General features: G+C 39.0%; 1 protein-coding gene across 2 annotated transcripts in view; it reads left to right on the top strand.

Annotated features, from left to right (window-relative positions):
* The first annotated feature begins 2,052 nt into the window (after positions 1-2,052).
* gfra3 (GDNF family receptor alpha 3) overlaps positions 2,053-26,924 on the top strand; it is a 31,505-nt gene continuing 6,633 nt past the window's right edge. The window contains exons 1-10 of one of the 2 annotated variants that reach the window (XM_077547608.1): positions 2,053-2,143; positions 2,256-2,350; positions 2,427-2,486; positions 4,092-4,242; positions 19,684-19,950; positions 21,424-21,516; positions 21,598-21,970; positions 23,298-23,407; positions 24,111-24,245; positions 25,550-25,683. In XM_077547608.1, coding sequence (XP_077403734.1) covers positions 4,188-4,242; positions 19,684-19,950; positions 21,424-21,516; positions 21,598-21,970; positions 23,298-23,407; positions 24,111-24,245; positions 25,550-25,683 — 1,167 coding nt within the window. In that variant the 5' untranslated portion in view covers positions 2,053-2,143; positions 2,256-2,350; positions 2,427-2,486; positions 4,092-4,187. Of the gene's footprint in view, positions 2,144-2,255; positions 2,351-2,426; positions 2,487-3,546; positions 4,243-19,683; positions 19,951-21,423; positions 21,517-21,597; positions 21,971-23,297; positions 23,408-24,110; positions 24,246-25,549; positions 25,684-26,924 lie in introns of those variants that run through there. The other variant, XM_077547607.1, reaches the window with a different exon arrangement.

The raw sequence follows: 26,924 nt of genomic DNA on the forward strand, positions 1-26,924 counted from the left end.
TAAGTGTTGTTATGTGTTTGCACGTGACTCTTGACAGCATTGGGTTACCGAATGTCAGAGAGGGGTCACCTTCACAGTGTTCTTGAGTACCACCCAACTGTCATGTCTGCACACATACTGGAACACTGTCAGGGACGTTCTGTGGTCTTCTGACATGTGTGTGTTTTTTCCAAGCAGTCCATTGTACTCGTGTATCATTACAGCAATTATTCACCACAACAATAATGCAGCCTGGAGATAATTGGAATGGGTTTAGGTGTGATTTCTGTCTCAGCCAAGGTAGACCAAAGTACAGTTTGATCAGGCCTGGGTGTGGTGGGTGTCCTTGTGGAAAGCCTGTCACCTTGGTGGGACAAGATTTTTTTTTGTATGTAATTTTTAATAAATTTAAAAAAAGAAAGAAATGAAAAAACTTTCTATCTATCTATCTATCTATCTATCTATCTATCTATCTATCTATCTATCTATCTATCTATCTATCTATCTATCTATCTATCTATCTATCTATCTATCTATCTATCTATCTATCTATCTATCTATCTATCCAATTCTACGTATGTTCAAAAGGGTCTCAATCTGACCTGCTGTTGACGTAACTGCGGTGTCAATTTCTACGGACCAAATATGGTTCCTCACCCTACTGTGGGCTGTTATTCTAATTTTAGTTTAGTTTAGGAAATTATATCCATAACTGACTATTTTATTACCATAAAATAGTATTTTGTGAGAATGTGACCAATTTTTTTTTCTTGGTTGATAATAGATCTCCAGATATGATTTCTTAAACTTTTAATCATTTGAGCATTTATTCAATATCAATGATATCCAGCTTGATTCATGTGCTCGTGGCGCCAGCTAGTTTATCCTCACTAGTAAGGCAAATTAGAGCACTAGTAGAATGAACAACTACATGTTACAATTGAGCCAAAACTACTAGTGGACATTTTTGGTGCTACTGTATGACTCGTGCATTTAAAAAAAAAAAAAAAAAAAAAACGTCATTGGTGAGATTGGTAAGACATTTGCAGTTTTATTTTCTATTAATTGATTTCTATTTTGTATCAATATAAATTATATTTTAAAATGTGCACACGTCTTTCTATATGTTGCATGGTTAAAGAATCAATTACTGTATATTCACAATGGCTCCAGAGCTAGACCTATGATGTAATGCCCAAATCGGCCACATGAGGACAGTGCTGTCATATCATAGAATCACACTAGTCAAAAGGAGTTCATATACTAGTGACTGGAATGCAGCGTAAATAATTAGTGTGTGTTTTTGTTTGTTTTTTACAAACAAAAGAGGACGCGAGGTGTCATAATATTTTTTTTCTATGACAAGTAATTGCAGACCAGAAAAATACTTCAGATGACCGCATATTGAAGAAATATGCAGGCTTATGTTTTCATTTAACAACATGCCACATGTTAAAAATTCTGTCGCAATTGGATCCAAATCTGTCAGCGTTTATTTTCTGCTACACTATCTCGTCTGGTCCAATTTCAACGGGCTGCACAATCATTGCCGACTTTAGGTTAGCAAAGTGAATAATAAGTCAATGTTTTGAGCGCAATGCAATTCTCTTTGCGTGTCATTCGGTGATGACAAAAAGCAGAGTAACTCTGGCTGGCTGCAGCGGTGGAAAAAGTGAAGATTTCACAGTCTCAATCCTGCTGCAAGCTGATATGAAAGCAGCCCGTCTGCAGGGCGCTCACTGGTCTCACAGTAGAAGCAGGCGGCAGGACCAGGACCAGGAACAGGTTTCATCAACGTTTAACCATTAACGTCACCCACCAGAGTTGTGAAATGCAGAGACCATGACAAGCCAGTATTTCGAATAACTATTTACTTGGTAATGAGTCTGAACAGATTGTGTGTGTGTGTGTAGAAAGCAGGTGGCAGTTTTTGGTGCAATTTCAACATTTTGATGTTAATGTGGGGGCTGAAGGGATTGCAATTAAGTAATTTAACCACTAGGGGGCACTACTATTCACTCATTGTACTTTCACAAGCATTTTGGAACGAACAAGAGATGAAACGATATGACCTTTCAATTTATATGTCCCGTTTTTAACCTTTAATCATTGCTTCTTTTTTTTTATTGTGTAAAATAACTCATTCACCGCTAGCCCAGTTAAGGTAATCGACCTTTGACTTTTACAGCCGTCAATGGCAGTCAAGTTTATTTGTCAAAGTATTTACTATACTTTTGCATTCCACAATATATGCAATCCATTTTACTTTGTTTTAGATGTAGTGGCTCGGCAGCGCCCCCTTCTTGCATACAGCGGGTATAAATTGATGGGCGTGCTGCAGGGCTGCTAGTTGAACTCTGTCATTCCTGAGGTGAGTTGGGAGCGCTGTGTATTTCCTACTAGCTATTTATTTTGCCAATAATACTAATTTAACACTTTATTCTTAGTGTGGGGAAACTGCCGATCAGGCCTCGCACATTTGACAAGTGCACGTCATATGTGTTCAGGTACATTTTGATTGTATTTCATTTATTTTGCATTTTGTATTTATTGTTCAGTTGAACTCTGTCATTGCCGAGTGTCGTAAAATTGCTGATTAGACCTCGCACTTTGACAAGTGCACGTCGTGTGTTCGGGAAGTAAACGGCGATGAGTCGACAGCAGCCACGTCTCCTGTCGTTAATAGACAACACAACACAGAGGCCAGGAGATTTGAGCTTCAAACCAACTAAAAAAGGGTGGAAAAAAGTCTACACACCCCTGTTCAAATGCCAGGTTTTTGCGATGTAGAAAAAATGAGATGAAGATAAATCATTTAAAAACGTTTTGCGCCATTAGAGTGATCTATGACGTGCACAACTCAAGTTTATTTTTATTTATTTTATAATATATGTTGATTAGTCATGATTTGGAAAGACACATAATGGACAAATGAAGCTTCATGAAGCACTTGTAATATTTGTTGACTCCTCTACTGTAGATGGCACTCTTGGTTTAAAGATGCAGTGGAAATTCAATCCATTTCCATTGCATTAATATTTATATTTAAACCAAGAGCACCATCTAGAGGAGTACAAAAAATATACAAGTGCCTCATGAAGCTTCATTTTCCAAACACAACTGTTTACATAACGTCCCACAGTTGACATTGGATTGGAACCAAGCATCAAGTTAAAGGAATTCTCCAAACAAAACAAAACAAAGAGCATATCAAAATTCAAAATACAATGTCAAATTTAAACATAAAAAGCAATAAAAAAAAGAAGAAGAAGTTTTAAACTGACGGCTTGGTGCATTCTCAAATATGCTTTGGGAATGTGTTCCAAGAGAGAGAAGGCAGCATCTGTATCTGATGGCAGCAACTCATGATGAAGCTCCTCAATCTACTTCAAAATAGTTCCTTGGTGCCAAGATGACGCCAAAGCACTACTTACATTAGAGAGAACTTTAGCCTGGGTGAAAAATCTGTGAGTAGTTGAGTTTTTCGGCAAATAGGTCAAATACACCCCACGTTTTCCATCCCTTTACAAGCACGTCTTCATGCATTTCTAGTTGTGATCACTTCTAAAAGTGTCCTACCGATTAAATAAAAAAATAATAACAAAAGACTATGTAAACCTTTTTTTTTTAGATCTACTTTCCCCTTCCCTGTCATTGAGCTCCCACTGCTGTCCATCATGTCACGTCCACGCGCACAGCTGTTCCCCCCGCAGGAAACCTTTGCATCTTGGGATTATTGCTCCTTCTCTTTTTTTTTTTTTTCTTCCCAGGGGCCAATCACGTGACCCCTATAATAACAGGAGACGCCAGCTTTGCGTGCTCCCACTTCTCCGAGCGGACAACTGTGTAGCCTCACATATGAGCACTCGTGAGTGGAGCAGAGGGACCACCTTCGGACCACCTTCGGACATTCCAATCAATCAAAGCGCGGACGTAAACGACGCCGATGGAGCGGCAACGCTCGCGAGAACTCACGCGCCGCCACCAGTAGCGCGCACGCACGGTCGCTACTCGCTCGGTCGCGTCCGCGGTGTTGCTGTTGGCCAACTTTTGCGCGTCTCTTACCTGGCCGTCCCATCGCATCTTCATCCTCATCGTCATCTTCCTCGCAGGACGGGAGGCTTTGCATGTGGAAGCGGCAGACGGCCGAGTGAGCTGCAGCCAGTTGACGGTTCGAACCCTTTTTTTGAAAAGAAAAAAAGTCCCCGATGTCCGCGCACAGGATGATGTTCATCGGACTCCTGCTTCAGGTCTTCTCACACGGTAAGCATCTTTTTTTTTGATTTTGGTACTGAAATCAGTTCTGGTATATGTTAATTGACTTCAATTAGTAAAACGCGAGTGATTAATTAAAAAATAAGTTTATCATTGTTTAAATCTCTATCTATCTATCTATCTATCTATCTATCTATCTATCTATCTATCTATCTATCTATCTATCTATCTATCTATCTATCTATCTATCTATCTATCTATCCATCTATCCATCTATCCATCTATCCATCTATCTATCTATCTATCTGGCAACATGTTAAAAATCAATTGAAGCAAATTAGGAAATCTGACTACCGTAGAGTACTAACACCGCAATAGTGTACACTGTTGAGTGCTTTTATGACAAGAGAGTAATTAAGAACTGCTGCTATCTGCATTCTTGTAAATGCATCATGCGAATGCGGTTGGTGAAAAATGCTTTTAAATGGGGGGTGAGGTAGGAAGGGGGAAGAAAAAGGATTTGCCGAGAGTCAAATTGACCGTCTCGCACACGCAAACACAATTGGTCAAGAAAAATTGACCCTGTTTAATCACATCGAGCCGCGTTATTTATCTGTATTCCACCTAATATATGCACTTCGGCAGCCCAGGTTGGGGCGGAACCTCTCGCCTGACAAAACGATCCCATTAAGTCCATTTGCAATTAATTTCCCAGGCAGCGTAGTTTACATGTGGATGACATCATGGGTCCGCTCTTTCTTCTTTCTTCTTTGGACGTGTTCCAAAAGGGGGGGGGGGGGGGTGATTGGGGGTCATCCATCCAGCCCATATTGATTGGACTGTCCCACATCATGGAGACATCTCACTTATCTGGTGTTCCCCTTTACGAGGAGGCTTTTCTTCCCATTAGCACGCGTGTAAATCAACGACATGGTGCATAATGTGCATTAGATGCTGATTGCAGCGAGGATTTCATATGATGTCAGAAATGTGCAGGATTCGCCACTTAATGGCAGTAAAATAAGAGAGCGCTTTATGACGCGTCATCAGCCGGGGCACTTGGTTTGATTAAAGTGGACAAATACTCCAGGATGAAATGTCATTAAAAAAATATATATAAAGTATACATTTGGATAATCTTGTGCTGAAAATTTGAATCACCAAGTTGGTAAAATTGCCGTGGCTGAAAATCAGCCCTCCACTGGAGCATAAATGCTTGTTGATCTGCAATATTCATAACAAAAATAATGTTATTTTGCTTTATGGGTCTTCTTCATTGCTCAAGGCGAGCAGACTCATTAATTTGATGAGGTTGTGTGTGTGTGTGTGTGTGTGTGCGTTGTCCTCAGGCTTCACATCCTCATACCGTCTTCTGAAAGTCCGCATATAGATCTCGTCATGTGACTTTATTGACCAGATGATCAGAAATCAGGTTTTGTGACAGGATGCTTATAAAGTCATGTGTGACGTTTTCCAGAACCTTCAATCTGTGTGTGGGACCCTTTAAGACATTGAAAGCTTTGACTTTCAACATGTTTATCATTGAATTTCTATTTTGTTTGACAATTTTCCACCAAATGTGTGTCAGTCTAAAAACATGGCAGATACGCTGCACATTTTTGCCAAAATTGTAAAGCAGTCCGAATCCGAGTGTTATGGTCGCTGCTAGGGATGTTCAATATCACTTCTTTTTTTTCCCGGACCGATACTGGTACAGCTACTCATTTTTTGAGTCATACAGATACCAAGTAGAAATACCGCTAGTACTTTTCATACATAAAATTTCCCCCAAAAAACAATGACATCTAATTTTAGTATCATAAAATCTAATTTAATGCTTTTGTAATGCAGTCATTTTAATGCAACTTAAAACTAATTTACGTTGTGCTGCATATCAACACACACATACACACACGCACATACCTGTATATATACACAGATATATGTGTGTATATATATATATATATATATATATATATATATATATATATATATATATATATGTATATATATATATATATATGCATAGGGCTGTCGGGCGATTACAATTTTTAACCCAAATTAATTGCATGATTTCCCAAGTAAACTTGCGATTCATCGTAAATTAATCACACGTTATATCTGTTCTTAATGTGCATTAAAAAGATATTTTCAAGTTTTTCATACTCTTGTTATTTAACATAAAAGTAGACAAATATAGTTGCCAAATACTAATGTGGTCGTTTAGTTTAGTTGATTGTTACAGTGTGCGTAAGAGTCATAGATTTGTATTGAGGTTAAAAAAAAAAAAAAAAAAAGCCACTAGGTGGCATTAGGGTTTCATGTTGGACACTGGTGACAGGAACACTACATACAACTCGGACGAGAGGGGGCGCGGCAACCACACGGTGAGAGGCGGGGTTATACTGAACTGGGCGTTTTACTAAAACATATTATTACATAATATTTCATAAAAAATGACATTGCCATGGTGCCAAAGGTAAGATTGAATCATTATATGCCTATAGTTAGTTGTGGAAGGGCTTAAAATACCGTGATCTTTTAAAATGGCATAAAATTAATGAAAATGTTCTCTTCTTCTAAAACCGTATTTCGGTTTTGGTATTGGCCGCTGTTGTGAGAACCGATACCTTGACATAAGGCCCGGTATCAGCCCGATACCGAAACCTGCTATCAGTACTCGCCCATCAGTAGTTTAAGTGTAAAATGCCGTATAATTATTGTGTCTTTTGTGTCTCTTTCAACGGTGATCTCTTTCAACCTATAAATGCAAATCGTCAGCGATAGACTTTCATGCCTACTTAAAAAAAGAAACCATCTGATTTAAAATTTCCTTCACAGGTATTAGAGGGGAAACAGTAGAAAAGATGGCGCGGTGAAATCACATTTCATGCAATGTTATTTTTAGATTTGAATACATTTGGCCGTGTACAACTCTGTCACCTTAACAATGGCAGCGTGGCGCTTTAGAGGAAGCCTTTCCCAAAATGTCTGTCACCGCTGACAAGCCACAGAGCCGCGGGCGAAAGCTCGCCAAAGTCGTCATTAAAGTGTCTTTTCAAGATCGAAGGAGGAGGAGGAGGAGGAGGATCGCACCTGTCTGTACGCAGCAGATGCAGCCTTTGCTTTTTGCCTTATGGAGAGAAAAAATAACACATTCCGATTGCGCAATTGCAGCGAGCCTGTTGTTCTTTGCAACTAGGAATTGAACTGCTCTGCCGCCATGTATTGTTTGCATAAATTACGTTTTCTTGTAGTCATAACGCAAAGATGTGTTTGAATCAAATCAACCGATGAAGCCGGTCATTGTTAAATGACATTAAAGATGACTTTGACCCCTGAACTGCAAAGCCCAATTGGAATTATTCACATGACCTGACGTGTGAGATGAAGTGTGGCCATTTTGGTTCTTCATTTAGTCTAACACGGCCGTTATGAATTTCCCAGAGCTCATTTCTGTCCGTTGTAAAGTTATATAGACCTCTCGAGTCGTGTTTATTTGTCAGTATTTTACTTCTTTACCTTTCCAACAAGGCCGCCGCCCACCGTTCTCATCGTACTCTCCTTGTCTGTTTCCAAAGTGCGGGCCGGCAACTCGGTTGTGTTTTGGCCGACTGCACATCGAGATTGGACTGGCATCACGCCCACTGGACATCACCAAGATGAGAGAAAATAAAAGGATGGCTCATCATTTCAAGCATCTGATGTTGTAAAAAGATCATTTGGATTATAGTGCTTGTATCGAGAAAACTAAATTGCCAAACGCAATGTTGGGGATTTAATTGAACCGTCACCGCTAAAGTCGCGTACAGACACAGCGACAATCGGGCCAAACTTGAGAATTTTACCTCACTTGCGCTCAAAGTCAGCTAAAAACGACATTGACTGGAAAATAATGTCCTGAACAACTGTAAATGTTAAACCTGTTTAATATTTTCATTGTCAAATCCTTTTGCGCATAGCTAACAAGTTCAGCTGAGTCACGGACTTTGTGATTGTGACGTGAAACAGAATGAAGGACAATTAGGAAGCAACCTGAAACTCAAATTGAAGAGCAGCTGGTTGGAGTCTTCGTTTAACGTGTCTTAAAAGTCCTTCATCATCACAATAAAATTAAAAGAAGAGCTTACAATCCAAATGTATCTAGCAGATAAGCTAACGGCTAGCCTAGCTTCCTGTAATTCTTCTTCGCTACTACAACTACTTATTACTACTACTTCTACTATGTCTTCATTTTCTTTCATATTTCTGGCAGTGTAGGCACCACTTTGCGTATTACTGTCATCCTCAAAGATTATGCTTCAGTTGCAGAAAAAAACAAAACCTTCACCCCTCTTTAATTCCTTGAAGTTAGCTCAGAATCATGTAAAAATGGCCTTTATAATCAACTGGTGGTTCTCATTATTCTGGCTTCTGTTCTTCTTCTTTGAATGTTACTTTAGTGTGGATGTCTTGTGACACAAAGCTGCCTCTCACAGGTCAGTCTTGGTATTACAACCGATGTGTGCAGTGTGGTTTGCTGTGTTGCTCATCTAAATAATAATAATAATAATAATAATAATAATAATAATAATAATAATAAATGAACAAAATGAATGATTGAGACACACAGATTACACTTTATTGACAGTCCAAAGTGTTAACTCTTTTACTGCCACACGTAATAAAAAAATAATAATAAAAATAAATGACAGTGCCAGCGGATTTCGAGCATTTTAACTAATCTTTCAAGGCAAACAGAATATTGTGTGCTGTGAAAAAGTATGTTTCTACCATATTCCATTCTTTGGTCATCACCATTTGAAAATAGGTAATTTGAGTGACATTGAGCGAAAATTGAAAAGAAAAGGACATAACCAGCTTTTTTATGAAAAGATCAATTTTCTGCACAACAGTGACTTTGACAATAATATTTTTTGTTTAGTGACGCTCTGTGAATTAGATTTAATGTCACAAAGGCTTTGATCATTCACGTCGTCCTTGAAAACGTTCTTATTTCATTAGATTTGTCATGTTTCATTGTAATTTCATACTACCAGGAGCCCATTAAAAAGAGATACAATGCTGCCATCTGCTGGCCATAGTTAGAGGGTGTTTTTTGATTTCACAAGCCCATTAAGCAGGGAGCGCTGTGCAACAAGTTGTACTGCCCATTGAGAAAAAAAAACAGTAAACGTCAATTAACGTTTTTGGCGGCATTCATTTGGATTTTAGTATACGTCATGATTTGGGTGGTAAAAGAGGTGAAAAAAAAAAAAGAAAAAGCATGTTGATAAGAAGGTTAGGATGATGAAGACAGTTTGACCCTGAAATGCCAAGGAACTATGTTGGGAGTGAGTCGAGGAGCTTCATTAGTCGATCTTTGCCGGCATCTTGTGGCATCAATGCAACTATCATCTTTTTGGATGGGTGATAAAGTAGTTGCCATTTTTCACTGTTTGCGTCATGGCTCGGAATGGCTTACAGATTTGGTCAAAAAGTAAAAAAAAAAAAAGTAAAAAAGTACCAATAACATTCAGGGTCAAACTTAGCTCATCATACAAAGTCGCTACGCTGAAATGCATTATTTCTATGTTTTTTTGACACCATTTACTACCTTTGGCACAAACTTGTGACACGTTAGAGGCGTAATCGAAAAAGTTGAGTCTTGCAGTGACTTGCTTAGGATTGATTCCAAACAAAGGAACGATGTTTGTGGCCCAAAGCGCTTTGCATTTTGATTGCAATTTGCCAAACAGGAAATCTCCGTCACTGCCAAGAAACCATATGGCACATCACAGTTTGGCGCCGTGAAGGAGCCTGAAATATTGAAAAAGCTGCGGGAGAAAACGGCGAGCGCTTGATGTGACACCTGAGGCAGGCCGCTGTAGGCCAGACGAGTGATGATGTGGCGTCGCATTCCAGGGTTACAGTTCATCAAAACAAGACATTGGATGCATGTAGTGCTCTTGTGAGGCAATTGTTGATTCTGAGAACGGTCTGCGGCTGCCGCTCGCGAGGCCGCTCCACTCCACTCGTCGTGTCTCCGCTGGAGCGCTCTCTGTGGGCTATGTGCATGAAAACTGATTAGAGCAAGTGCAACTGTGCTCTACCTCTCAAAGACCCACTCGCTCAGAAATACAATTTTCTTTGCTCGCACAAATTGAGGACTAAATAGCAAATCATTTCTCTAGCAGAGATAAGGACTTGGAGAAAAAAAAAAGAAGAAGATGAAGGACGTCTGCGGGCATTGTTGTGCTGTCATTTAAAGTGTAATTATATGAGGGCACCATCATTTTATAAAAGCAACATTTATTTTTATTATCCGGCAAATTATATCCAAAGGAATTAATGAATCACAAAAATGTATCGCATTAATCATGTATTAACGCAAGATTAAGCACACGATTAATTTTTACCCCAAAATGATCCTTTAGCTGATAGCGAATGGTTACGTTAAAGGTAGCACAGGTTGTGTTTGATCAATAAACATAACTACATGCATTAAAGTAAAGCATTTAATAAATGTTTGCGTATGACATTCAGAATATTTGTTCATGTCAAACTATTGGGGTCATTTTTTTTTTCATTTTAAATTATGTAAGTAATTAACTGATTAGAAAAGGTGGATGAGCATGTGCAGTGGATTTAAAAAAAAGACATCCTCATAACATTAAATGTCCCAAAAAAAAAAAAAGAACAGGTGCTCGTCAAATTTAACAGGCAATTTTTTTTTTGCCAAAAATGCGTTTTTTATTAAGTGATTAATCGTTTGACAGCTGTAAAAATATATATATATGTTGGGAGATATAGGTCTTTCTTTAGTAAAACTATCTGTCATTGTTTTTTTTTCTGGGGTGGGGTTCAACTTTATGTGCCAAAAGTACTAGTGGTATCGATTTGCAAAAAAAGTGGTACTTGACTTCGCAAATTTTGGCAAAGGTAAATTTCACATCTTACCGTAAAAACAATACTGAAAACAGTCGTCTATGAAAACAAAATACACGCCCATACATCTTCGGTAATTATTTGAAGGCATGCATGAGTGCTGTACGTCCTAACCAGTACATAATGGAACATGGCGCTGTTGTAGGCATTTTGTTTAGCACTTCCCTTCCCTCCAGCGGAGACGCATTAATCATTAAAATTTTATACCGGCTTATACGGCAATGGAGGGGATTCAAAATAGACCTGGGATGACAAGCAAAAAAAATACAATAAAAAAATCCCAACTGCATTTTTATAGGTCCATGTAAACCAGGATTTTACAACATTATTATCCGTTTGCGAACCTTTTAAATATGCAAAGAAAACATCTTCCAGAATTGACTAGATCAGCGTTGATGCACCCTTAGAATCCAAATAAGCGCAGTCTAGTTCCAAGCAGTGATATTCATACTTTCTATCTAAAGAACATCTCAACTGTAGAATGTGGAGGCATTCGGACACTCATGCAAATTAACATGAAGATGATACTCAGCAGCGTAGCTGGCAGGATTTATAGTCAATGGCGTCATACTGGTTGTGGTGGCGGGGTCAGCGGCGGAGAGACAAAAGTGGACACGGTCGCTGACGGATGCTGATCACATGATTGCACCCCCCAACCAAGATGAGATTGCTTGTTCCTGGCAGATGGGTCAATTTCAGTATCTATGGCTTTGACCTAATTGTCTCCAAAATCAATTTGGCCACAATGTCCTTCTCTCAGGTGTTATGTTAGAGGGCAGTCAGGCAATCCACAGCATTAAGAACCTCATTACATCCTCCTCTGTACACTGGGCCCACGCTGGGGCCTTTGTTCTGTCAAGGCTGACGGCTCAAAACATCAAGGGGAAGCCAACAAAGGCAGACTTTTAAGCAGCCTGGGTGGTAGAAAAAGTTTTATTTTATTCGATTTTTTGCTTTAAGGCCAATTATGAAAATACATAATTATAAAATAATACATTTTCACAAATACTCATAACCACATTAAATTAGAGACTTTTCTTATTAAAACCTGTTGAACTTATAACATCTCATGTAAAAGTCAAAAGTAGGGGTGTAAGGCGATAAATTTTTTTTAACCGTAATTAATCGCACGACTTCAATAGTTAACTCATGATTAATCGCAAATTTTATATCTGTTCTAATTATGTGATCAAATGTACAGTAAAAAATTTTTTTCTATGTTTTCATACTTTTTTTAACATAAAAGTGGGAAAAAAATGTTAAACTAATAGAATTATGGCTGCATCTTTTAGTTATTGATACAGTAATTTCACAATAATTCCTAAAATTGAGTTCAAATTCAAAAGATGTATGAAGTGTGATATTGACTTGTGTTGAGGTCATTTTTCTGCCACTAGATGGCATAATTACATTTGTAAGACGTTGAGGACAGCTCAGTGCATTTTTCTTTTCATATTAAGAGCTTTCTAATCTTTAGCATGAAGTCACTTGTGAATTTCTGCGCATTTTTTATTTTTTTATTTTTATTCTTTTTCTAGGAGAGCTCAGTATTGTTCATTCGATTTGACATCATCATTGCTCTCCTTTTAAAAAAAAATAAATAAACAAAACTTTTTTTTTTCTGCGCATTTTTTAAATCGCAAAATACAACTTGACCCCAGTTTCCCCAAACATATGCATTATTATAACATTTATTACTGCATCATTAAATTTATTAATGCAAAATTTTAACATGGACGTTTTTGCTGCGCTGTGACTGGAATTCCCCCAATATAGACTTTCCAAGTAAGGGGTGGTCATTAATTGCGTGTTAATTTTTTTTTTTTTTGTGGTGTTAATGGAAAATGAACTAAAAATGAACGCACTAATTTTGACACCCCTAGTAAAAAGTAATCCTATAATTATTTACTTGAGAATTCAGTGAAAAATGTTCTCTTTTTTTTTAGATTAGAGCATGAAACCAAAATTAACAAAAATATCAAATAGGAATGTGAAAATTCAGCCACAATGATTATGATCTTTAAATGACAAGTTCTAAGTGGAACTCTTGTAGGCTGAAATGTGGGCATTTTTAGGCAGATGTCGTTTTTAGCCTGTAAGTGAAAAGTATAGATTGAATATAAGGCCAGGTGTGTTCTGTCTCTTACTACTGTGAGTCCCACACCATTGATTCCTCCATTGTTTCTGCCGTGCTTCAGCAAATGCATCACTTTAAAAAGGTTGTTTCTGCGCGGGGGCCACAGAGGAAGTCATGTGACTGCTCGGCTCCATTTGATTGCTGAAATGGAGTCAAACATCATGAGTGGTTACGTCGGAGTGGTGAAAGAGAACGAATAGATTGCTGATTGAACAAAAATTAAAGTAGCTAGCGGGAGGTAGCTCGATAAAGCAGAGCAAGAACAGCATTTAGCGTTAGCGTAGCAGCATTAGCATTTCAAAAATATTCACATAAAAGTAAAAAGCATGTTGTATTAAAACTAAACAGACAAGTACAGTTTATCCAAAAAGTTATTAATACACATTACTTCCCGCCTCTGGAGAAATCACTCTACAGCCCTAAGACCTTTTCGCACTGCACTTGTTTTCTTGATGTTTGCCGCGGGGAGAGCTCAAGGAAGACGGCAAAGCTCTCAAATTGAATATTTATCAATTTGAGGTCTACATTGCTCTCACAGCACATATATGATGAACTGGTTGGGCAATGGCCTATTACTAAGTGCAGTGTGAAAAGGCGTTTATAGTGAGAAAGATAGTGTCATTTTTACCAACTCAATCGTTCTGCTCATAATAAAAATGACTTTATTCTCATGACAACTTTCACTTCACACATTTTCAGTGTGGACCCAATACCCTTTCGTACCAGGTGTCATTTGGTACAACCCCTCAATCTAACAAGATCCAATTATCCAATTATAATACTCGCGACTGATTGACGCTGTCACTATCATAATTAAAAATAAATTGCGCTTGTAGTTTGCACTGGTTGTACAACTCCTCTGCATCATAATGAGAGCAGTTTGTAATTATTCTGAAAATGTAGACTGGCTTTTAAAATGACACCGAGAAAATCAGATGAGCTTTTATGATAAAAACACAAGTTTAGATTCAGCTGGTGTGAGGATGCCCACGGCAGTCACTGCAGTCTTCCTGGCTAAGCATATGTTTAATTTTAAAAGACGTTGGAGGACAATGAGCTGATTGGTGGAGAAAGTGTGAAGAAAGGGCTGCATCAGCAAGGACTAACACCAGCCTTAATTATGGCTGATTAACCAACTGTGTCCTTCTTAAGGAAACAACTCTGTCCAGGGGCGAGTGCAGCGCACAAGCCAGAATACACAATTAATTCATTCGTTATTTCACTCGCGGCTCTTAACACAAAGTGAAAAGCCTTCACACACTCCAAAAGTGATGGTGCCATGTTTTAATCCTTAATACCATGGGGAGTAAATGCATTTTAATTGTTGGCATGACATGGAGGTCAGTCATACCGTGATTGGAGAGAGCTTGGACATCTACTAGACTTATCTGTCGTTTGCCATCTGCTCAGCACCATTTTTTTTCCAGGATATGTCTTTTAATTTACTGTGTTGAATGACATCCAAAAAGGATACTTTTGGCAGGGAAATGGTCAAAACACATTGTGGGCGTGCCTCTTTGCTGTGCAGGTCAATCCTTGTCCTTGCATTAACATTACATTAACTGTACATTAATGTGAGTACTTAGTTTTAATCTGTATGATAATCCATGAAGTGATTTGTCTTATTTGCACAAACTGCTGGGTATTATATGTAACATGGTTGGACTCACTTTTATATAAATTCATTTTTATACTATACACATTATTATAAGCATGTATGTGTTTTTTTTATTATTGTAATGTTATGCAATTATGCTCACAATGTTGACTGACATAAAAGAGGTTTTAGGAACAAATTGCGTGTGACCAGTCCACATGGGCTTATAGAAGCTTTACATTTATATAAGTTATATTTTGCAGAATTGAGAGGGTCAAACTATTAACATACATACTACATAGTATAATACAACCACAATGATAAATCACGAAACATTTGCACTAAATGGTTTTATTCTGTAAAAATTAGTCATTTTGATTACGTATATTCTATTTCGTTATCATATTGAACATTTGGCAAGTGTCCCCAAAATTTCTGTCCACCCTGCCATTATGAGGTAACTACCCCTTTAAGAAACTGTTTGATGATTTTAGTGACGTTGCTATCCTCATTTTGTTGTCTTCAATTTAGCTGAAACAGTGGGTAGTTGCAGAGATGCAGTTTCATCTTGTGGTTCATATATTTTTTTAATTATATTTTGTGTGTGTCCACCCTGTCATATTGAAATGTTAACTGATAGAAAAGCCATACAGGAATTTGAAATGTAGCAGACAATTCATGACTGGAATGTGCTCATGAAAACTTAACATTAGCCAAAAATGTCCATCCTGTCAGCAAGCTCATATATTTTTGCTGCACATTGCTTATTGCTTGAAATAGCCTACCACAACCACATAAATATATCATGAGAAAGTAGTACAAACTTAGTTTTATCATCATTTGATAAGACAAGTCATTTTGCTTATGTATATTCTATTTTCATTATTCTATTGAACATTTTGCATGTGTCCCTAAAATTTTTGTCCATTCTGTCATTATGTGGTAACTGCCCCTTTAACTCTCTGGTGATTTCAATGACATTGCTTCCATGATTTTGTTTTCTTCAATTGAGCTGAAACAGTGGATGGTTGGAGAATAAATATTTCGACTTGTGGTTCATATTTTTTTCCCCATTATACACTATAATGTGTGTCCTCTCTGTCATATTGAAATGAAAACTGATACAAAAGTGTTTAGAAATTTGAAATGTATTTGTTGAAGAGCAGACAAGTTAATGGCTGGCATGTGTTCATTAAAAACTAACATTAGCCAAAAATGTCCACCCTGTCATTGTCCACCCTGTCAGCAAGCTCATATATTTTGCTGCACATTGCTTGAAATGCGTATATCTGTATGCGAATGAGAAGTTCACTAGAAAACCTCTTGCTTTTTCTTTTCGGGAGTGAAATGGGGACGTCTCAAAGGCACCTTAAGCAGGTGTACCTAATATTGTGTCACGTGAGTGCCTTTGGCCCTTCCGTCGCCTCCTCACTGGTGTGACTTGCCTGCGGGAATTTCTTTCCGTCACACTCGCCGTCTCCCGGCAGAATTCCCACTCCTTCTCCACGCTCTCCTCTCATCTCCAATTACTGGCCGGCAGCGTGGACGCTCCGTCCATCCGTCCCACGCCTTTGAATGGCTAGAAGATGAATTGGCCACAGCCAATCACTTCCCTGTGAACGTTGGCGTGTGGTCTCTCATGAACGGTGTGAACTTTCATCATCTTTTCCTGCACGCGCCGCATTAATCACCCCAGTGAGAAATCAATAGAGTATGTTATGGCGCACATATCATCATAATTCATCCCCAGTTCTTCTCCACTCCACTGTTGCCTCCAGACTTAAGAGATCTTTAGTTAATCAATGAGCACAACTCAGTACGAGGTGATGCTTTTATATGTATCAGATACACTCCATGTTTTTATAGATTTAACAGCTCTGTATGAGTTGTAATGATCTAGGAATCCGAACCATTTGGATAAGATAAGCATTGCTTTTTTACGAGCCGATGATCGTTTTCCCGCCTTGGCCTGTGGATTCGCGGCAGGTTTCCTGCAGCGGCAACAAAGCGTAGCCACTGTTTATGATATATTTCATGCGTGAGTGAGACGTGGACCTCATGTGGCGTCTGAGATTAGGAAATAGACGGCAGCAGGACGGGACGGCAGCTGCGCTTTGCCCCGCCGGTCGCCAGCAGCTTAATCAAAGTGTGTGACCGATCTAAACACAATGCTGTGTATTTGAGTGTGCGTGCGTGTAATCTATATGTTAATGTACGTGAGCTCGCACGCACTTGCGGACAAACATCCCCGGTCGCAGATGTGTGTTGTGATAGATATTATAACATTTTTAATTTCTTCATTTCATATATTAACCATTGTTATACATTATTAACACTTTAATTCTTTATTAACCATGTTGAAATGTTTAATAGAGGTAGAGTAGTGTTGCACTCAGTATAATTTGACCTTAAGCTGGGACATACTATTTAGTCTAAAAAAGTTCCTTCTCAGCGTTTTGTGCGAAAACACATTTGGTCCTTGAGAACAGAATCTGTTTTGAACACCCACACCTGACTCTGTTTTCGCCATCGCTCACGGAAAATACCCAGAGAGTATGTTTTGTCTACAAATGAAAGAGAGAAGGTCTTTTTAACTATAATAAACCGTTGTGCACGCGGAAGAGCTACATTTGATGCTCTGAATCCCACCTGTTTAAGTGATGAATTAGAGGCAGTTAATTGTCCAGAGATCTCTGACCTTTTTCTTACATTAAATCGTTTTTGCAAAGGTGTATTTTCCTTACATTAAATCTATCTTCATTTTTGGAACACGCAATGAGGACAAAATAATTTTATTCCTCTTTCAGTTGATACAGTAGATCTTTCTTTTGCGGATTGTTTAAAAATATGCTTTGTTTCTTTCACTTTACACCTGGTACACACCAATGTCTAGTTTTTCCAAAGTTGGGCCCCGCAATGTGTCGTCGGTCAATTATTATTGGTTTGAAGAATGTCAGAGCAGACACGCTAATTCTTGGCAATGATTCACACGAATTTGAAAACACTTTTTCTTTCTTTCTTGGGAGAAGGTTCATAAAAATCAGCGTTCAGTAAGTGTATCAAAGTGAAATCACTTAGTAATGCTTGCTTTTAGAGTTAGTTTATTCATCGTTTTTTAAGTTGCGTCTTTATTTTAGATTGAATTATTTATCCGCTTCAGAGAGGTGGAGATGTAAAGGCTTTTTGCATGAGTTGTTTACAGTGGACTTGCAACGGCGCATCCGGAGAGCACTTTCAAATATTTGATTGAAACACATCTCTGTATTATGCATTACAACACTGCAAACTATAACCACAAAAATGAATGCATAGTTAAATCAGCATTATAGTAACTACATTTAAAACAGAACATGATGCCATATTCCAAATTATTATTGTCATTTTCCTAAGAAAAAGGAAGAAAGGCAGGATGGATGGATGTTATTCACCAAAACCACCACAATGACAAAATGATTTGGTTGTAGAGTGGAAGTCAACCATAAACATTTCTTGACAATAATATATTATATGTGACCTCACTAGTCTAAACTTGGCATTCTGATTAATATTATATTTGTGGAATATGAGTTACAAAGCAAAATCCATCCATCTGAGGGGGCGGCCATTTTGCCACTCGCTGTCGACTGAAGATGACATCACAGTTACTCAGGGCTCAAGCAACGACCAATCACAGCTCAGTTTCAGAAAACAGGTGAGCTCTGATTGGCCTGAAACCTGAGCAACCGTGATGTCATTTCCAGTCGACAGCAAGTTGCAAAATGGCCGCCTTCTGATATTGATAAAAACTGCTGGATTTTGCTGCTTTAACTCATATTTCACTAACACAATATTAAATAAAATACCGTATTTAGACTAGTGGGGCTGCATAGAACATATTCTTTACTAGAATTTCTTCGGGGGGGGGGGGGGGCATTGTTCTTCTTATGTTTACATATTTTACTCCTTGCTGATATTGCCTTCTTAGTAGAGGGTGTCCACCAATTTCAACCTCCTAAAGTAGCACAGAATTAATCAGTGAATAAAACTTTTTATTTTTGAGCCCCCAGCAAACATTTCTCCTTGTGAGCAACTATACGTGACTACAAACATTTCTTTCTTTCTTTTTTTCAGATTCTACATCCATTGGTGTGTTTTCCCTTAATTCTGTACTAATTCCCATATGCGCTGTGGCAAATCGACAATATTTTGGAAATGTTTTTGCAGCTTGTTGAAGTGCAAAGCGAAAGATTGGGCATGCGGCATCTGACAGTTGGCCGTGCAACACAACATCCTTTTTGACGCAGCCCAATGTTCTACCGACACAATTCAGCAAGTGACACACAAATAGGTATCTAATGTGCACTCTCGGGAGCGGCACGAGGAGGGCTTCACAACTGAAAGTGGAGGTGGAAAATAAAAAAAAGCTTTCGATTGGCTGATTTTGTGTCGTGCGAGTTGCGCGTTTCAAACCTGATCAGAACGTGCTCATGTTGCGTCGTAGGAGTTTAGCATGAAGCGTCCGTGTTTCCACAATGCCTCCAAATTAGCTGACTGGTTATTTGGAAGCGGTCCAAAAGCTGGGATGGCCCCCCCGAATGTCAATCAATCCAATCAGCCCACCCGCTGCAGTATTTTATGGCCATATTGCGAATGAAGAACACTTGTGGGCTTTCAATTTAATCTTCCTTGCGGTTATTATAATGAGTAGTTCTCTGGTGTGTCCGCAGAGTCCAATTCATTTGATCTGTTGTCTTAATTACAACCTATTTAGCCCAACAGCAAACAGTGGGACAATTAAGCCGGCAGCTAAGCACCTTTCACAAAATCAACCCATCACTGTCTCCATCAGGTAGCGCACCCGTGTCGGCCTCCTCGGACTGTCTGCTGGCAGAGCAGGGCTGCATCCAGGAGCAGTCCTGCATGGTCCTGTACCGCCTGTTGGAGTACTGCTCGGCAGAGGAGGCGGTTTCGCCGCTCGGCCCGGACGCCCGCACCGAGTGCCTGGAAGCTCAGAACTCCTTGCAGCGCCATCGCCCCCTTCAAGTTTGCAAATGTCAGCGCGGATCTCGAAGGGAGGAACACTGCCTCAGGGTCTACTGGACTGTGAGGTTTGGAGGTGGGATTTAAGCGTTTGTGTGTGTGTGTGTGTTGCTTACGGACCGTGACAGTATGCACACGAAAGTTGGATCCAAAATTCAGCCTTTACAAACTCAAGTAAGCAAAGATTAACTGTGAATTTTCATAGATATCGTACATCAATCTAGATCAACGTTTGATGAGCCAAAGCACAAGTAGTGTCGTGGGAAACGAATCGGCATATCACCTAACAAAAGTGTCACAAAAAGTGGATACATATGTTAATTGCACAAATTACAGTCATACCAACTTGCTGTCAAAGAAAAATTGTGACACATGGTGTTGTTTTTGGGAAACAAAATTTCAAGACTCCGCATAAACTGTGCTGTATTATTTTTTTTATTGAATTACAAAAAAAAAGGTGTCAAGGAAGACTGAACTGCACTCATGCAGTTTGATGATACATATATATATATATATATATATATATATATATATATTTAGATAAAAGTAGGTTACACTATTTACTAAAAGACCATACATTGACAATGTTAAAACATTAGACTGCAAACTTTTAAAAACATTTAGCGTAAGGAATAAAAAAAATAATAATTATAGAATGATAATAATAATTCATAGGAAAAAAAACAACATGATTGAAAAATGTTTAAAAGACCTTAATCAAAGTTACCGGTATGTGTAAAAAGATTAAATAAATTAAAAAAAGAGCAAAGTTTTTTACCTGGATTTAAAAGCGTTTACACTCAGGACTGACTTTACTTCTTTTGGCAGCTTATTTCATATGTGTGCAGCATAATAGCTAAATGCAGCTTCACCATGTTTACTTCGAACTCTGGGTTCCACATGTGAACTCAATTTTATTTTATCAAGTGCTTGCAAGGAATTTTGTAAAATCATCTGGCTCCAGATTCCTTTTTAAGTAGAAATCTAAAATCTGATGAAACATATGACATACATCTACTTTAAAAAATGTATCCGATACAGATGATTAAATTTTTTGCAACCACTTGACGAAATAAAAGTCAATTCAACGCATCATTTTTTTCAGTGAAGCTGTTACATCTGCGATTTAAATGGTGAATGCCTGCTGTTATATTATATTTTTGTATAGTCTTGATGGACTCTATAATTGCATCATGATAGTGGCGGTATTAGCAGTTTAAGTCGGGTAAGTCCCCACTGAAGGCCTCCGTAATGCACAGCCCACCACTTGTCATGCATCATTTACTGAGAAATTGAGGAAAGTGCGAAAAGATATTGCCATGTCGCAAAAAGGGAAAAAAAATCCTGGATCTGCAACTTTTACCTGGATCCAATGCCAAAATTGGATAAGCTCTTCTTTTGGCCTGTGGCCCATTACTCTAAACTGCAAAGCCTATGAGGCAGCAGTCTGATTGCAGGGTTACTCAAAAACGGCTTGATTTATATTGAATTCTGTAGCGCTTGTCCTTCCTGATGTGCAATTAAGAGAAGACTTTGCTTCTATTTTTAGCATACGATGAGTATGAAGTGTCTCCATATGAAGAACTGGAGTTTAGCCTGGTGAGAAACATCGAGATGTCTCACATGGCCTCCATCATGGCAGGTACGGCTACAAATATCAAACAATGAATTCATTATCAAAGTTTCTTTCTTTGTAATCATAACACTCTTCTTTCCCCACCAGCTTCCTCCGTATCCGTGGACGGTCACAATCAATGTCTGAAGGCGGCCCAGGACTGCGGCCTGTATGAGAAATGCGGCTCCCTGCGCTCCGAGTATGTGGTGGCGTGCACCAAGCGAGCGGCGGCGGCCTCCGACAACAGTTGCAACCGCCAGAAATGCCACCGGGCCCTGCGGCGCTTCCTGGAGCGAGTCCCGGAGGAGTACAGCTTCGCCCTGCTCTTCTGCCCTTGTTCCGATACCCTGTGCGGGGAGCGCCGCAGGAAAACCATCGTTCCGTCGTGTTCCTATGAGGAGAACACCAAGGGGGAGGAGCGAGTTGGCAAGCCCAACTGCCTCAGTCTGCAGAACTACTGCTCCAGGGACGAGCTGTGTAGGTGAGAAAGGTTGCATGTTCATTACAGAGCTGAGGACATTTTTGGAGGTGAATGTTACTGTCAGTCATTTGGCAGAATCTACGCAAAGAAGGGGGAGAACCGAGTCTAAAAATAGTTGGGTCAAATATAACCCAATTTGGGTCCAAATGGGGCCAACCCACTTTTTGTGTCAATTTGACCCAACGTATTAGGTTGTTTGTGTTAAAATGACCCAGAAAGTTGTGTCAAAGTGACCCAATTATAGCAGCTTTTTGACCCAAATTGAGTTAAATTTGACCCAGGAGTTCTTAGAATGTGATTCTGAATTGCTGTTCAACATAATTATTTAAAAAAACTTACTCATGGAACAGGCCTGGATCAAAATAATTGAAAGATTGACATAATGTGAACATGGCGACATGTGTTCGCATCACAGGTGCCTTCAAACTTGTAATCAATCAGTCGACCTATTAAAAGAGTGACAAGTAGTGCTGATTGTGTACCACATCGACCAGCGGGGGGGAAAAAGAGAGATTTGTTTTTCAGGAGAAAATTACAGACAAACATGTTCAAGGTAAAGAATATAAAACTACACTCTTAAAACTGCTGGGTCAAAAATAACCCAATTTTGGTCAAAAATTAAACCGACCCGCTACTTGGGTCAATTTGACCCAACTTTGGGTTATTAATTAACCACATTCCACACATGTCCACTGAAAGTGGAAATCATGTTCACGGGGGTGAAGGGACCGAGCCTTGCTGCTAATAGTTGGGAAGTGTTGGATCCAAAATTACCCAATTTTGGTCAAAAATTAGGCCAACCCGCAACTTGGGTCAATTTGACCCAACTTTGGGTTATTAATTGACTCAAGTAGCGGGTTGGCCTAATTTTTGACCAAAATTGTGTCAATTAATAACCCAAAATTGGGTCAAATTGACCCAAGTAGCGGGTTGGCCTAATTTTTGACCAAAATTGGGTCAATTAATAACCCAAAGTTGGGTCAAACTGACCCAAGTAGCGGGTTGGCCTCATTTTTGATCAAAATTGGGTAATTTTGGACCCAACATTTTCCAACTATTAGCAGCAAGGCTCGGTCCCTCAACCCCGTGAACATGATTTCCACTTTCAGTGGACATGTGTGGAATGTGTCTGTTAGTGGGAGTGATAAAAAAAAGAAGTTATTTTACCCAATAAAAGAAAAGTTGGGTTGAGCATCTCACTCTAAGGAAGACGTCTGGTGGGATACTTTGTGATCATCTACAACTCAAAGCAGAATCGGTACATTTCACCCTTAAGGCGCCTTTAAAATTCTGAAACGGTGTTTTTGTGTGCGTGCGTGTGCGTCAGATCCCGCTTTGCTGATTTCCAACACAACTGTCAGCCAGCTCCTCTGTCTGCTTCTGGCTGCATGCGCGAGAGCAGAGCGATGTGCCTCAAGGCCTACGCCGGACTCATCGGTGAGTGAATGATGTGAAGTGAAGAGATGGAATCGTTTTGTGGGAAAGTCAGAAAACACGGCGTGAAAGATGATTAGAATTCATCAGCAGGTGTCTTGCAGTGCTATTTGGCTTTTATAATCCTTTTTACCCCAGAAAGTAACTTTTTTTTTTTTTGACTAGTTTCTTGCTTTTAACTTTTGGTTTTATGTTGCTACTTCTGTTAGTGAGTTTGTCCGCAATCAATAGCTTTCACTCTCAAGCCATTTTAAACAAACCACATTGACTTATTAATCATATACTGTATTGTAATTTTTTTTTCTGGATTTGTAATTCTTTTTTCAAGATTATGTAAAGTTCATTGACAAGCTAGAAATGCTTTAAGTTTTTTTGCCAAAATGTCCTAATCGGCAGACACAGTCCCCAAAAATTCTGCTTTCTCCGTCTACTTCATGCACAGTTCTTCACAAAAACTTGCCATTGCTTTTCCTTTTGTTGCTACTGCTTTGGGATTCCTGTCAATAGTACCCCCAAAAATAATCTCACGGTTGTATTTCGACTGGCGGCTCATCAAGATGTCTTACTTTTGATTGCGTTCCCATTTTTCCTCCACTGTTGCATGAACGCGAGTATTGACAGTAGTCTGCATGGCGTCTTCAACAGAGGCACGGAGCATTAATAATATCTTAGCTAACTTAAAATGGATGTTTGCTGTCTTTTGCAGGCACCATTATGACTCCCAACTATGTGAGCAACAGCAGTACAGAAGTGTCCCAGTGGTGCACGTGTGATGGCAGCGGCAACGAATGGCAGGGCTGTCAGCGCATCCTGCACATGTTCAAAAACAACATTTGTCTGCGTGAGTGCATGTCCTTTGGTGGTCAAAACAATCCACTTTCTGGCTGTAATCACCTTTATTCCAATATAAATCATAATAACAAGTGTTTTTCTGTAATAGAGTACTTTTAAAATGCTCCATCTATTTCAAAAAGTTTGCATGTCAATCTTGTAATAGTGTTGGGGTTGGATGGCAATGAAAAAAATATATGTATTTTTAAAAAAAAATTAAAATTATGAAAAGTATTTTTTTCACATTGCATGTACTTAAAAGTAAAGATAAAAACAAATAAAATAAAAAAAAATTGTTGGAGTTTTGATTATGTCTATTTCCTCGGATTTAGTGTACAAGATTTGCATCGTAGCTAATGCTAGCACATGCTAGCCTGACCAAAACAATCTCACAAAAAAAACAAAAAAACATTGATGTTTGATTTCACTGGATAAATTAATCTTACCTGCCATTCTTTCGAAAGAGTCACTCTCTGCAATGTATGAAAGCAATTCTCGTAAATATGCTAAATAGTAAAATTACAAAATGTCATTCTTAGCTTAGCTAATTTTGTCATTTTATTGTCGCGTAGCTTGCTATGTTTCTCTAATAAGTAGCTTGTAGCGTTGTGTCAAAAGTAAATTTACTTAAAGATTTGCATTGTGGCTAATGAGTGACGTTAGCTTGCACACTTTAGCCTGACCCTAACATTAACCATATGCCTAAACAAGCTCATAAAAGCTAAAATAACATTGACATTTTCACTTCACTGGATTCATGTAAATTATTTTAACCATTTGTTCTTTGATGTTGCTTCGTTAATTTTGTCATTTTGTCACATTAAATGTACTTAAAAGCAAAAACATTAAAAAATTTGATTTGAGTACTTTGTTTTGATTATGTCTGTATTCTATTTTTTTGTTTGTTATTTAATTTGTGTACTACAGTTGTGTAGTTAAAGATTTGTATCGTGGCTAATGAGCAACGTTAGCTAGCACATGCTAGATTGATCATCACATTAACCAACTCATAAAAACTAAAAGAACGTTGACATTTTAACTTCCCTGGATTCATATGAATAGGAAAATGGATGTATTGATGTTTTAACCATTTGTTCTATGATGTAGCTTAGATCTGATAACCCTCTTAGGTTTAGGTTAGCTATCCCATTAGCCAATGATTATTTAGTAATAATCATTTGTTACCGTTTATTAACCCACACAGTGCAGTCGTCACATGTATTCAAATATAGGACAGAGTAGAGAAGTCAGAATGATTTGGTGATGATGAATAATGAACCATGCAAAGACCCCCCCCTGCTGACTCTGCCTCAGGTGCTGCTATCAGCTCCATGGGAGTTTCCGTGGCACCCCCCGCTGAGACCAGCCCCGTTCCAGCGCCGGAGCCCTCCCCGAGAGTACGCGAGGAGAAGGTTCACGCCGTCAACTCGCTCCCAGAATTCACCACCGTAAGTAAGCCTTCTCGGTGCACGATCACCGCCTCGCCACGCGAGAATTCAACCCGTACTAACTTAACTCAAACTAAAATGGCACCTGCAGGGATTGCAACAATCATTCGGGGCCAGCAACCGCCTCGGTAACAACAGATTAGCGGAACGCCCTGTTACTCCAAACTCCCTCCTGCCCTTTGTGGTCACGGATTAGCTGAAGGTGTTTGCAACGTTAGGCTCAGCCCTCAACTTTTAATATTCATGTATGCACACCCCTTCACTCTATATTCTCTTTCTTTCCTCATAATCCTCCTACAACGCCCCACTGCTGCAAAACCTGCCACTGGTGGCTTGCATTCAACATTCATACACAGTTTATTTAATAATAAACCCCTTTTGAGGTATTTTATTTTTATTTGACATTGTGGGATCTGTTGATGTGAGCTGAATGACTTAGGAAGTGATTGAATGTGATCTGAGCATGGCCAGCATCACTGATGATCGTTTGCAACGGTCAGTACGGCGCAATGACAGCCATATGTGCTAACCATATGAATGCAAGCACGCATCAATTCACTTAATTAATCATTAGCGGAGAAAAGTGCACATCCTGGCTTTTGGGGCTCTAGAAAGTGTCATGACATCGGTCGACAGCTGGCTGAGTGACTCTCCGTGGTGACAGCTGTTTCCTGCTCACATCACAGAGCAGCAAATGTGTTTACAGTGTACACACTACGGGCTTCATCTGCTACAGCTGCAAATAGATCGAAGCTTTTAAGTAGAGTGGCCATTGAGACTTATGAAAAGAAACTATTTTGTGAATTTTGGCATTTGGTTATTTTCATGGACTGAGTGTTTTTCAGTTACAATCTGATACGGAACTTTTGGTTACCTTTTGGAGTTACCGAAGCGATAAGGTCAGGTGGCAGATCAGTCTGCTGATTGGCCGACGTCAAATCATCTCTTTTGTTCAACGATCAAAAACAATCAAAGCTTTTGTTTTTCGTGACACGCCAAGCGGAGACAGCAAACAATATTAAGCTACAGCATGCATAAATGTTTCCGATCAGCCAACAACACATTACCCAACGTGTAACAATTTAAGTGCGGTATCAACCTGTTGTTGTTTCACCTCAGCAACATCCAGAAATGGGGAAAAAAATATGTTTCCAGGTTGTTCACTCATCCAGTCCATTTTTATGATTGCAGTCTTAGTTAGTATTGCCGGGGGCCAATTTCTTCACATTTGATACAAATGT

This window comes from Vanacampus margaritifer, chromosome 16 (assembly GCF_051991255.1).
Source record: "Vanacampus margaritifer isolate UIUO_Vmar chromosome 16, RoL_Vmar_1.0, whole genome shotgun sequence".
Lineage (NCBI taxonomy): Eukaryota > Metazoa > Chordata > Actinopteri > Syngnathiformes > Syngnathidae > Vanacampus > Vanacampus margaritifer.